Source organism: Bos indicus, chromosome 19 (genome assembly GCF_029378745.1).
Source record: "Bos indicus isolate NIAB-ARS_2022 breed Sahiwal x Tharparkar chromosome 19, NIAB-ARS_B.indTharparkar_mat_pri_1.0, whole genome shotgun sequence".
NCBI lineage: Eukaryota > Metazoa > Chordata > Mammalia > Artiodactyla > Bovidae > Bos > Bos indicus.
The window spans coordinates 49,105,703-49,118,293 of record NC_091778.1 but is presented as its reverse complement, the minus strand read 5'-3'; the positions used below and the strand labels follow the sequence as shown (position 1 = coordinate 49,118,293).

Sequence of the window (12,591 nt, the reverse complement as noted above, 5' to 3'; positions counted from 1 at the left end):
GACCCCAGGGACTGTAGCCTGCCAGGCTCCTCTGTCCATGGGATTTCCCAGGCAAGAATGCTAGAGTGGGTTGCCATTTCCTCCTCCAGGGGATCTTCCTGACTCAGGGATAGAACCCATATATCCTGCATCTCCTGCCTGGCAGCCAGATTCTTTACCACTGAGCCACCTGCGAAGCCCTTTGTATTCATCTACTCCATCCATTTGATGACTCATCCCACACTGCCTCATGAAAGCCCTTACATGACTGTCATACTATTTCACCTAGTAAATGCTGTAAAAACAGGGCCTATGTCTGACTCCTGCTTGTACCGCCAATAGCAATGCTTTCCAAATCTGGTGATCAGATTTACTTAAGAGTGCTTTACAAGGCCTGGGCTCCCCACCGCTAGCCCAAGATTCTGATTCGACAAGTGTCAACTGGGGCCTGTGAGTCTAGGTTCTTAAGAACCTCCCCAGTGATCTGACTCACCTAGGTTTGACAACCTCTGCACAACTGTCCCTAAGCCAGGGAAGAAGTCAGGAAACGGCTGGGATTTAATGTTTCCTCATCTTCCCAGAGACTTCATGGGTTTGCTCAGACTCCTGTTTCATCCATGGCCTAACTTGTTTCAGCTCCTCTGCTCCACATTGCCAACCAAGCACTGACAGGAATAACAATTAGCTTTCCCTGTTATTCAGTCAGCTCCTACCAACGGTCACGTTTTGCAAATATTTTTCCTTGGCCTATCATTAAAAACTTAATGGAAGAGAATGTTCAGTTCATATAATACAGAGTGACACAGTAAAGTCTCCCATTAACTTCACCCTCAATTCTACTTAGTCTCAACCCAGTCTGACATGAACTACTTTCCAAATGATTCTCTCTGCATCTGTATATGTGTGTATATGGTGGGTTAAAACAACAACACACAGAAAGGCTTGGACCATAAAACACATTCTGCGAGTTGCTCTTAACACCATATTGGGAGATCTCCTGTCAGTACAAATAGTTCTGCCTCATTCTTCCACAGCCAACTGTGGTGAGCACACCATAATTTAACCATTCACAGTTCCTGTGCTTATATCCCATTGTTTTGCTATTACAAACAATACTTTGTACACTATGTGCAAATGCTGCTATTGGGACAGGTTGCTAGAAGTGTAACTGCTCATCCCATTTCAGACATTAATACCACAGAAACTCTGAGATAATACGTGTGTTTACATTTTCATTTAACAGTGTATGAGTGCCAATTTCCCCGTATCTTTGAAAACACTGAAAAGAATCTTTAACGTTTTGCTACTCTGATAGATGAAAAATGGGATTTTACTACTGAAGCTGAGCATACTTGTTTATTATTTTTACTTCTGGGGAGCCCGAGTGCTTATAATGGTCCAAGTATAGGCAATGTGCTTAAGGCTTCACACTTCTCATTTAATCCTCTCAACATCTCCATAAGGTAGGTACTATTATCCTCTCTACTTTCATTAAGATACTGAGTAAAAGAGATGTTGAGTATCTTGCCCAGGATCACGAAGGTGATCACTTCCCTATACTTCAGCAATACTAGAAGAAGAAACTTAATTTTTATAGATTTGAAAGGGAGAAACATCACAGGGTCATTTCCCTTAACTACCTGAGGTTGAGTATCTTTTCCTGTTTAACGATCACTTGCATTTTCTCTACTGTGTACTGGCTATTTATATGCTGCTGCTGCTGCTGCTAAGTCGCTTCAGTCATGTCCGACTCTGTGCGACCCCAGAGACGGGAGCCCACCAGGCTCCCCCGTCCCTGGGATTCTCCAGGCAAGAACACTGGAGTGGGGTGCCATTTCCTTCTCCAAAGAGAAGGCTATTTATATGCTTTGTTCATTTTGCTATCACAGTAAGTAAATTAGCTCCTACCAGCTGTCAGGTTTTGAAAGTCTCTTTCCTTGGCCTACCATCTGTCTTTTGATTTTTTGCCACATCTTTTCACAAAAAAATGTTTTATTTGTATGTACAACTGACTCATGAACAACATGAGGTGGGGAGTGGTTAATCTGTGTATATTTCAGTATCTGAGTCCTATGCATCCTTGGATTCAACCAACCATGGGCCTTGTGAGTTCTTATCATTGAAATATGCCCATTTATGTGGACCTATGCAGCTCAAACCTGCACTGTTCAAGGGTCAGCAGTACCACAGCCTATCCATCTTTGCCTTAGTTGACCCCGGATTTAACAACTGGCTCAAAGTCTGCCTTCTCTTCTCCCCACTGCCCCAGAACAAGTTTCCTACTCAGTTTTCTTCTACTATGTTTGTGGGACTTTTCTTTACATTTAAATACTTGATCTGGAATTGATTTTCATGTATGACATGTGGTGTTGAACTGTGGTGTTAGACAAGACTCTTCAGAGTCCCTTGAACAAGGAGACCAAACCAGTCAATCCTAAAGGAAATCAACCCTGAATATTCATTGGAAGGACTGATGCTGAAATTAAAGCTCTAATACTTTGGCCACCTGATGTGATGAGCCAATTCATTAGAAAAGACCCTAATGCTGGGAAAGATTGAAGGCAGGAGGAGAAGGGAACGACAGAGGACAAGATGGCTGGATGGCATCACTGACTCAATGGACATGAGTTTGAGCAAGCTCTGGGAGATGGTGAAGGACAGAGAAGCCCGGCATGCTGCAGTCCATGGGGTTGCAGAGAGTCAGACACGACTGAACAATGACAAATATGACATGTAATAGGGGACTCTAAATTGTTCTGCCAGGTAGACAGCTAATTATGTCACACGTGCTAAGTTGCTTCTGTCACATCCCACTCTGGGCGACCCCATGGACTGTAGCCCACCAGGCTCCTCCGACCATGGGATTCTCCAGGAAAGAACAGAGTGGGTTGCCATGCCCTCCTTCAGGGGATCATCCTGACTCAGGGACCAAACCCAAGTCTCTTATATCTCCTGCATTGGCACGCAGGTTCTTTACCACTAGTGCCAGCTGGGAAGCCAATTACGCCACAGAATGTATTAATTTTTTCCTCAGTGAATTTTATCACTAACTACTTTTCTGTAGATACTTAAATTTGCTTTGGGACATTCTGTGTGACTGCATCAACTCGATGTGGTATTTATTGGCTATAACTGTACCAACTGCAGTATGTTTACTCTGATCTGGTAAGGCAAGTGTTCCCCTCTCTGTTTCCAAAACATTCTTTTTGGTTCCCCCCAATCTTTTTTTTTTTTTTGACATCAGTATATGGTCAAGACTCTGGAGACAGACTATTCCAGTTCTGGCCCTGCTACTACCTTCCATGTCACTTTGGGAAGTTACTTAGCATATCTGGGCCTGAGATTCCTCAACATCCCATAAGTTTGAGGGTTTAAAAAAAAAAAAAATTTATTATTTGACTTGCTGGGTCTTAGTTGTGGCATGTGGGATCTGGTTCCCTGATCAGGGATCAAACCTGGGCCGCCTGCATTAGGAGGGCAGAGTCTTAACCACTGGACCACCAGGGAAATCCCATCCCATACGTTTTGATATGTATTATCTTTTACCAATCAGCTGATTTCCCTTAACTTAAAAACTTGTTTTTTTCTTAATACATGGTCAATTTTTATAAATTATCTATTTTAAAAGTATATTCCTTTTCCCATATAATCTCATATACTCGTAAGTACATGCTCATGTGTTTACATGAGCACAGTCTATGACAGTGGCAGATTTGCACAAACTGCTCCATGCCTCTGTCGTCAACTGTGGCCAGCCTAATTTCTCCTTCTCCCGTCTCAGAGGAAGAGATCAGTTTGCCTGGACGTCTCAAAGGTTCTTTCTTCACCCTTAAAATGTAGATATTTTCCTAAGGAAGTTTTCAGTGCCAAGTGTTCTGTGTCCATTTTTCTTGAGATATACAGTTGAAGGCATTACTTCCTACCTTTATTCTATAGTCTGACTACATATTTGAGATTTTGTGTTTCATTTCTTTGGTCTTCTTCAGAGACACCAACTATACCAGTTAGGTATTCTTTATTTTCTGCATCTATTATATTCTTCCTAATTGTTCATTTCCACTTCATTTTCTCAACCTGTCTTCCCTAGTCTTCACTGTTTCCAGGAGTTTGTATTCATTTTTATTCTCTTTCCAATGTGGGTTTTAGTTCTGTGGCAATGTTTGCTTTCTCTTCCACTGTTTTCCTGGATTCTATCAGCTGGTGGTTCCATTTCCTCCTGTCACCATCTCTCATTTTACCTGATCTTCTGTACCTCTCTCTGCTTGGAGTTCTTTAAGTTCTCTAAATTCATGGCGGGAGGAGTGGCTATTAATGTTCAATTAAGGTGAAAACATTTTCTAGTGTGGATACTTTACCTTACATGTGTTTCCCATTTTTCCCTCTTTCTTATAGTATCTTGCTGTTGCTACTATGCTGATTCCTTTTGAATGAGGCAAGTTCCTTCTAGATGATCTCAAGGAAGTTCTTATGGGAAAGAGGCCAGGACTCTGTTCCAAGTCAGGATAAACACATGAAGTTTCTGCATCTTCCCAGGCAACAGAGATGAGGAACTGTCAAGCTGCTCACAATTCAGTCTCTTCCAACCTGCCTAATCCAGTGCTTTTAGAGACGCTCGCACGTCTGTCTCCTTGTACAACTAAGCTCTCCTCTTATCCACGGTTGTCAAGGCGGGGAACTGGAGAAGCTCCTGCTGCCAGGCACGCACCCGCTTCCACTGCCCCAAACCAAGGAGTGTTGATGCTGCCCATCAAAATCCTGTTCTGGAGAACTGTGCTGTTCCGAGTTTGAATCCTGGCTTGGCCTCTTCCTGTACTGTGCCCATCTGATCTTCACTACAGTCCCTTATTGTGGGATCATAACCAAAAAGTACAATTTTAATCATCTTGTCAACATTTAGGTTATTACCCCTCTGCCCTTTCTTTCCTCCAGTCTTCTCTGTCCTCCTGCTAAACTTCTTCTGTCTCCCACACCCACTACCCTTCTGCAACTATTTGCTTAACACTTTACCCCAGCATGTGAAACAAATGGCCTTAAAAAAAAAAAAAAAAAACACCCTGTGAAACAAGATCATTTTTACTTGTTTTTAAACTGTGGAGATTACTATGTCAGATATCTCCTAAGAAGCAGGTATAAAACATTATGTATTTATTCCTCGGAGGCATGACGACGTCTTCACTTTCAATTACTTTCATGAATAACAACATAAATTACTACTCACATTACTCATACCTTATCTTTTTAAAAAATTAAAAGAGTTGCTGTGTCTATCTTGGTGGAGGACACTGTGTATTCCTCTTTAATTCCAGTGCTGGTACTAGAACACAAAGGTGAACCCGTGTGTGTGTGTGTGCGTGTGTGTGTGTGTGTGTGCGCACGTGTTAAAAAAAAGTGATCTAAATCAGTAACACCACCTCTTGTCAGTGGCACATTTTCCCACAATTGTTAGTATAACCAAAACCAGCTAAAGGCAAAATTCTGACAGAATAAACCAGCTTTTCCTGATCTTTTCCATGTGTCCTCCCTTCAAGCCTGTTCCTGACTGATGATTGTTGATCACTGTCTGTGGAGAGGCTCTGCCTTGGCACAGCACCTCTTCTGCTCCTGACTCTGAGTCTAACCAACGAGCTCTGGCCCCACAGCCCCAGGCGGGATAGACTACCTACAGAACACAGATTCACCCCTTGTTCACATCACAGCATCTCTAGGAAGTCTGTGTGAGCCAGGTCAGGGCAAAAAGCAACAAAGCAGCACAAGTTTTATCTAGTGGTCTCCTGGAGGCATTAGTGCTCTCACTGCCCAGAAAAAAGAAAGGAGGAAATTAAAACCAGAGAGTTTGATACTTTAAATTCTCCTGCTTGCAGTCTTGCCAGAGAAGGATGGAGCACTGCAAAATTCTAAGTAGCTATCAAAAACACTCATGTGTACCAAAACACTTTCTCTTTATTGCTGCCAGTTTCACATCTGCTAAAAAGGATACAGAAGGTTACCAAGTATCATCACTGTGCCTAAAATGCAATACGTACTTATTGAATTAATGAACAAATGAATGGGAATCTTGAAAGGCTGCCAGAAATACTGAGAAATGAAAACTTGTATGCCAGGGTCAAAATCATTATGTGTCAAATAGATAAAGTAACTCAGCATTAAAGATCTCATAGGAATCAACACAGGCTCTCAAGGCAAGCATTCATCCCATGTGAATTTGAATTACAAGGTAGCCTTACTCAGATTCACTACTGATAGTCTTCAAAAAGCAGGAGGTATACCTACGGTTTCTCCTCAGAATCTCAAAAATGTTTTCTAGATGCTATATCTTAAAGCACAAATGGTCAGCTAGTTAACTATTAGTGCAAGATAAAGCCCAATCACACTGCCAGTTCTAGTCAAAATCAACCCTGAAATACACAACTAAGTGGAATAGAAGCCCAGGAACTGCTAGTCATCTTTCTCCACAAAACAAGGGAAATACCACTTGTCTAAAGACCACAGATACTGTCAAGACTCAGGAGAAATGTCAGAGTTCTTCTATCAGTTACTTGTCTAAGCCAGGTAGAACAAGAGAAAATGGGCTTCAACTAGCACATTATGGTACTCCAAGTCCAACAACAAGAAGCTTCTAGACCACAAAGTGGGTTTGGCTCAAAGGAACCAAGGGATTCTCCCCCCAGGTCTTTAAAAGTCAAAGAACGAACACAGTGACCTTTTGTCGTACCTTTACCAAACGCTCAGATAATTCTCCTAGATGATATTTCAGTTACAGCTACAGTTGTGATGTGATCGCCATGTGCCAGGCAGAGTTCCTAAACCCATCACATTTAAAACTCCTTTCAACTTCTTCACTACCCTCATTTTACAGATGAGGAAACTGAGGCACTGGCTTTCACTTGGCCAAGGCCACGCAAAACTGGGAAGTGTCAGGACTGAGATCTCAACCCAGACCCCTTCAAAGAGGCTATCTGGTGATTGAACTTTTCATGGGATGGAAGGGCAGAATCAATATTTAGGCACATGCAGATACAAAAAATGATTCCCGCCGCTGGTCAGGAGATGGACAGGTACCTCCAGGGAAATGGTCTTGCAGCGCCACCTGGACCACCTGTGTCTGAATCACCTGGGGGTCTTTTAACTTCAGGAGTGAAGCCCAGGAAGGTGTAAGTCCCTCAGAGGAGTCACACACACGCTAAATTTTAGAAAATCATTCTCCAACGCCAGTGCTGCTCTATCCCCCAGCAGAGACCACACACACACACACAAAGAACATAAAGCATTATCATCAACAATGGGACTCTTCAAGCCAGATGTAGATGATAGAATTTAGTTCTTTACACTGCAGCAATTCCCAGATTTATTCAGGTGATGGAACACCTAAAAGTCAAGTTGTCCTTGAAACACTAACAGATTTAATTCTAGCAAACTACAAATAATTTTACTACAGAAAAGTATGATGACATTAACACAAATTTTTTTAAAAATTATGATCATGTTTTCTTAATGTCTCAGAGTAGGAAAAAAAGACCCTATCTCGGCTTTTTTATCACTGCTAATTTGCTGAGTCAATTAATTTTGTCCTCTACCGGCAATCACTACTGACAGCAAACAAGAATCAATGGTCTGAGAATTTCAACCAATAATTTTCAAGCTTAAAACATCAAGTCTGGCACCTCCATGGCTAGGTTTTTCCAAAACTGAGCTTGATAATCACTGTGTGGTAGCCAGATTTACTGCCCGTCAGCCCCAAGGCACAGGGTTTCTTACCCTGAGGTCCACGAACTCGAAAATCACACTTACATTTTCACAAACCTCTAGCTGAAATTTACCATTTCCTTCCATTATAAACGGAGGCAGTTTACTCACCACGGCATTAATATCTGTGATTTGTCACTAACAGAAATCATTGCTTTTTTTCATATCACACCACAGCGAACATTCTGAAATGCTACTACTTCAAATTAATGGATGATGTCACGTAATGAGTTAATTTTAAAGTACACAGAAAGGAAAGGCTAGCCTCTCCAGTGTTCTGGCCTGGAGAATTCCATGGATTGTATAGTCCATGGGGCCGCAAAGAATCAGACACAACTAAGCGACTTTCACTTTCACCACTTCTTAAAAAGTGTTTTTAATAACTATAGCTCAATACAATAGTTTCCTTTGTAACCCTATGTATTTTATGCATTTGAAAACATAATTATGAACAGAGGTCTGTTGGCTTCAAGGTGCCAAAGGTGTCCATCTCTCTCCCACACACACACACACACACACACACACACACACACACACACGTTAAGAACTCTAACCTAGATAGGTGGGGACACAAAAACAGAAGGCAAAATGCTGCACTGCCTACCCCATGCAAGTGAGTTAAGAGAGAGGTAACTGCTTGCCTGTTACTCCTGGGATTAGCAGTTTGCATCTCCCTAAAACCGCACTGCCTGTGTGCCTGGCACAAAGAAGAAGCTCCGTACAGTTACTAAATGGAAGGGCAAACTTTGGGGTGGAGTTCCTGCAACCGAGGTTTGACACCAATTACACCACTGATTCCACCAACAGCCTAATGGTGTAGCTCAGTTTATCCCCTCTTAGAAATGGGGCTACTAGATTGCAAGGCCATTCTCACCTTCTGAGATAGCCCACACTCTGTCTGTGGAGTGTGTTTCTCTCTAAATAAATCCACTTCTTACCTATCACTTTGTCTCTCACTGAACTCTTTCTGAGATAAGACATCAAGAACCTGGGGCTCAATACTGAAACACCCCCAGGGGGAGGAAGCTGACTGTATGCTCTCACAAGCCTGTAGAGCCCAGAGCAGCGGCAACCAGAAGGTTGATGATGCTGACTCCCACTTACCTCACCACCCACCAATCACAACCCATCAGAAGAATGCCCACAAGCTGATCACCCTCTCTTTGAACCATCTCTATAAAACTTCTCACTGCTCCCTCCAGGTTGGAACACACAGTTATGAGGGCATTAGCCCACTGTGGCCCCCTTTGCCTTGACAAAGCAACAAAGATATTCTTTTCTACTTTGCCCCGCCCCGCCCCCCAAAATATGACCTGGCAAGAACTTGCAAGGCAAAAAGTCTGTGTGAAAGACTCAAGCCCTTTGAAAGATAGGTTTTACTTTTTTTTTTCTTTCCAACATGTATTCTTAAAACAACAGTTTTATTCCATTTCACACATTAGTACCTTGAATTCTATTCCCCACTCTGCTATGCACTACCCGGCCATCAGGAAGAAAGAGGCAAGGAAATAAAGCTATGTCTTTTAAAGCTAAGTCTTGTCAGGACTCTCTGCTTTCTGTGGGCAATGGATGGGCCCCAAGATCAGTTCATATTCCCTGGGATTTGTTTGTAAATTATGTATATATGATGTCTGGGTAATGAGAGTCCATCGCTTTCATCAATTTCTTAAAGGGGATTCCAGAAAGGTTAAGACTTAACTCCAGAGAAACAGATGCGCTCCTGGAAATCTGTAAACAAAGTTACAATGTTCAAATGTTTTTTACAGGACCTTTATGTTTAAAAAAGAACTTCCCTACAACAATCTGTAGATGAGAAATAATAAAACTGACCTGTGCAGTGCCCCACCGCCAGTCAGTGGACTAGACGGGGCATCCAACCCTAGAGCACCTGCCGTTCTTCCCTGCACCATGCCTGTCACCATCCACATAGGCTATTCTTCCTAAGTCTCAGTGTTCACGGTGTCAAGCAGGTATACAGGCTTTAAACACCGCTAAGCACGGCTCTCAGTCGCTCTGATTACGATCAATCACCACGTTTACTCTAATACAAAATGGAAGAGATTTAAAGAGCAAAGGAAAGAAAATTCTTCTCACTAACTTATTCAACAACTTTCAAAAACAAATTTATACTGCACTATCAGCTTAAAGTTTCCTCCTACTACCTTCTATGAAGGATTCTCAAATTCCGGATGTCCAGAAAGACTTACTACTCAAGGCTACATATTTGTATTAGCAAGAAAGATGCCAAGAAAAGATACAGCAAGTTAACATCCTTCTCTATTTGGAAAACAACGGCAGGATCACTGGTCAAGATTTCCAAAACGAGATCGCGGTGAAGAGGAGGAACACGAGGCCGCAACAGCAATGGCAATCCCGACAAATCCATCAATAACAGTACCTGCGGGTGGGTGTAGGGGGCGGGAAACCCTGCGCAATAACCAGACCTAACAGAAATCTAGTGTGGCCAGAAGTGAATGACCATCGTAAGCGCATTTTCTTCACAGCCATCATTCCCTCATCCTTCTTCTGCCCCTTAACTGAGGCAGTGCAGCAGGGGAGCGGATACTAGTGATAAATGGCATAGCTCTGGGGTGTAAACTTGGGTTTGAGACCTGTTTCCGTCACGAAATAACTGACCCGGGTAAGCTGCAACACGGTGCCTCAGTTTCCCCATTAGGAAAATGGGAGTAACTACACTCCTGAATACCCAGGAATGTTTCAAGGATTAAATGCGATAAAGAGAGCGAAACTCTCTGCACAGGACTAGACACAGAGGAACCGCTCCGTGGTGCTAAGGCAAGTCCGCAGGAGGGTCCTGGGGTCTGGGCTCCTGCCCAGAAAGGGGGCTCCCGGGGCCCGCTCCCCGCCAGCCGGGTTCCGAGCCCCTGCCCGGCCCACCTTGTTGTTGTACTCCTCCACGAAGCTGCCCAGCGCCAGGCGAAAGCGCTTGTCGGGCCGCACGCTCCAGTTCATGGCGTAGACGGTCCAAGGCGCTTCATACTTGTAGATCTCCTTCCGTTTGCCGTGCAGTGACATGGTGGAGGCGAAGGGGCCGCAGTGAGGACCAGGACGGGAGCGGGCTGTTGCGAGCCGGGCGCAAAACGGGCAGGGAGCCTGGCCTGGGACCCAGGGGTCCGAAGGGAGGCGGGGCGGGGGCGGGCAGGGACGGCCTAGCCCGGAAGCGGGGCGGTGGCAACAGACAACGACTGCCGGGCCCGACCCCCAGTTTCAAACCAGCTTTGGCTCGGACAACAACCACCTTCCGTTTGAGATACTGCCCCGCCCACTCGGAACGGAAGCCACGCGACCCCCGCAGCGCCGCTGGCCGTTGGCTGTCTGACATGTCCTTTCGAACGGCTCCTTTCCCTCATTGGCTATTGTGCCCTTAGCTTTTGAAACCTCCTTGCTATTGGCCTAAGTGTTTGTCATTCCAGCCACTTGCCCCGCCCAACTCCGGAGGCGGGGCAGGCGCTTACACAATCCCAAAGATCATTGGCTGACAAAGGTGTCAGTCAGAGAGATAACGGCGCAGTGCGGGTGAATGGGGGCGTGGGTGGCCAAGCGGCTGGCGAGGCAGGTAGTAGGGCTCCGAGTTCTAGGCCAAGTGTCTGAGAGTGAGACTTCTTGTGTGACCTGCTCTCATTTCCCCACTGCAGCTGCTATTCCCAGAAGCTACTCCACGCTGTCGAGTAAAAATGAAAATTCTCCCTTACCGGAGGACCTGCTGTATTTCAGGGCTCTGAGTTTGGCGGCTTGGCTGCCTGGCCTGGGCCGGAACGCGAACCTCTAATTCCCTGCTCGTGCCAGCGTCCCAGTTAAGCCGTAATGTTGTTCCCCAGAGCCCCAAGGGCAGGCCGCGAACACACCGTTTTCACATGTACTCGGGTCTAGGCCCAGCTACAGTTCGGCTTTCGTGCGTTCTCCTTGTCATCGTAAAAATGATCGGAATTCTAGGGTCGGCCCTCAGCAGGGGGCAGCCACACCAGCGTGGCTCTGTGTTAATTCCTCCCCATTTCATCCTTCCCACTAGGGTACCAAGGCAATTGCTAATCCAGCCCTAAATGATGTATCTGTGTCTTCAATTTGAAATGGAGAAAGGTCCGATTCTAGGTAATATCTGTTTATAATTTAAATGGTTTCCAACGGTTTGCTTTCAACACAACTGAAGGAGGATTATAATGAATTGTTGGTGATAACTTTAAGTGTGGGCCTTCCCAAGTGGCGCTAGTGGTACAAAGAAACCCGCCTGTTAATGCAGGAGACGCAGGTTCGATCCCTGGGTGGGGAAGATCCCCTGGAGGAGGAAATGGCAACCCAGCCCAGTATTCTTGCCTAGAAAACCCCATCGACAGCAGAGCCTAGGGGGCTACAGTCCATGGGGTTGCAAAGAGTCAGACACGACTGAAGTGACTTAACACATCATTAAGTATAGCTTTTAGTGATGTGATTAACTCAGAATTCAAGGAACTGAGTGCCACTGTTATATATTTAACAACCCCCTTAAAGTACAATCTGCTTCCTTATGTGAACAAGTTTCTCTGGGCTTATGTTTTACTGTAACAAAAAAATATTTATCCACTCACATGAACTAATTGAGAGAAAAATTCCCTCTTTTAAGAGGTGTATGTCAATAAAATTTTAGTTTCTGTAAAAATTTAAATAGAAGTATTTATGTTGTTTTGAAAAACCCAGTACTAAGTGTAACCCTTAAAGCCTTGGTAAGGTTAGAAACAATTACTTTTTAAAATTATATGTGTGTGTGTCACAAACACATATAATAAGGTTATCAATATATACTTTCAACCATGGTAATAAATTACATGTTGGGTAAACTTTGAATGGAATAGAGTGAAATTATGAGCAAAGAAA

At 44.1% G+C, this 12,591-nt stretch overlaps 1 protein-coding gene across 2 annotated transcripts in view; it reads right to left on the bottom strand.

Annotated features, from left to right (window-relative positions):
* DCAF7 (DDB1 and CUL4 associated factor 7) overlaps nt 1-10,979 on the bottom strand; it is a 31,166-nt gene extending 20,187 nt beyond the window's left edge. For both annotated transcript variants that reach the window (XR_011562110.1, XM_019981514.2), the window contains exon 1: nt 10,621-10,979. Coding sequence is in view for 1 of the 2 variants with exons in the window: in XM_019981514.2 (XP_019837073.1) it covers nt 10,621-10,758 (138 nt within the window). In the remaining variant the exon portion in view is untranslated. The remainder of the gene's footprint in view (nt 1-10,620) is intronic.
* Between the last annotated feature and the right edge of the window lie 1,612 nt (nt 10,980-12,591).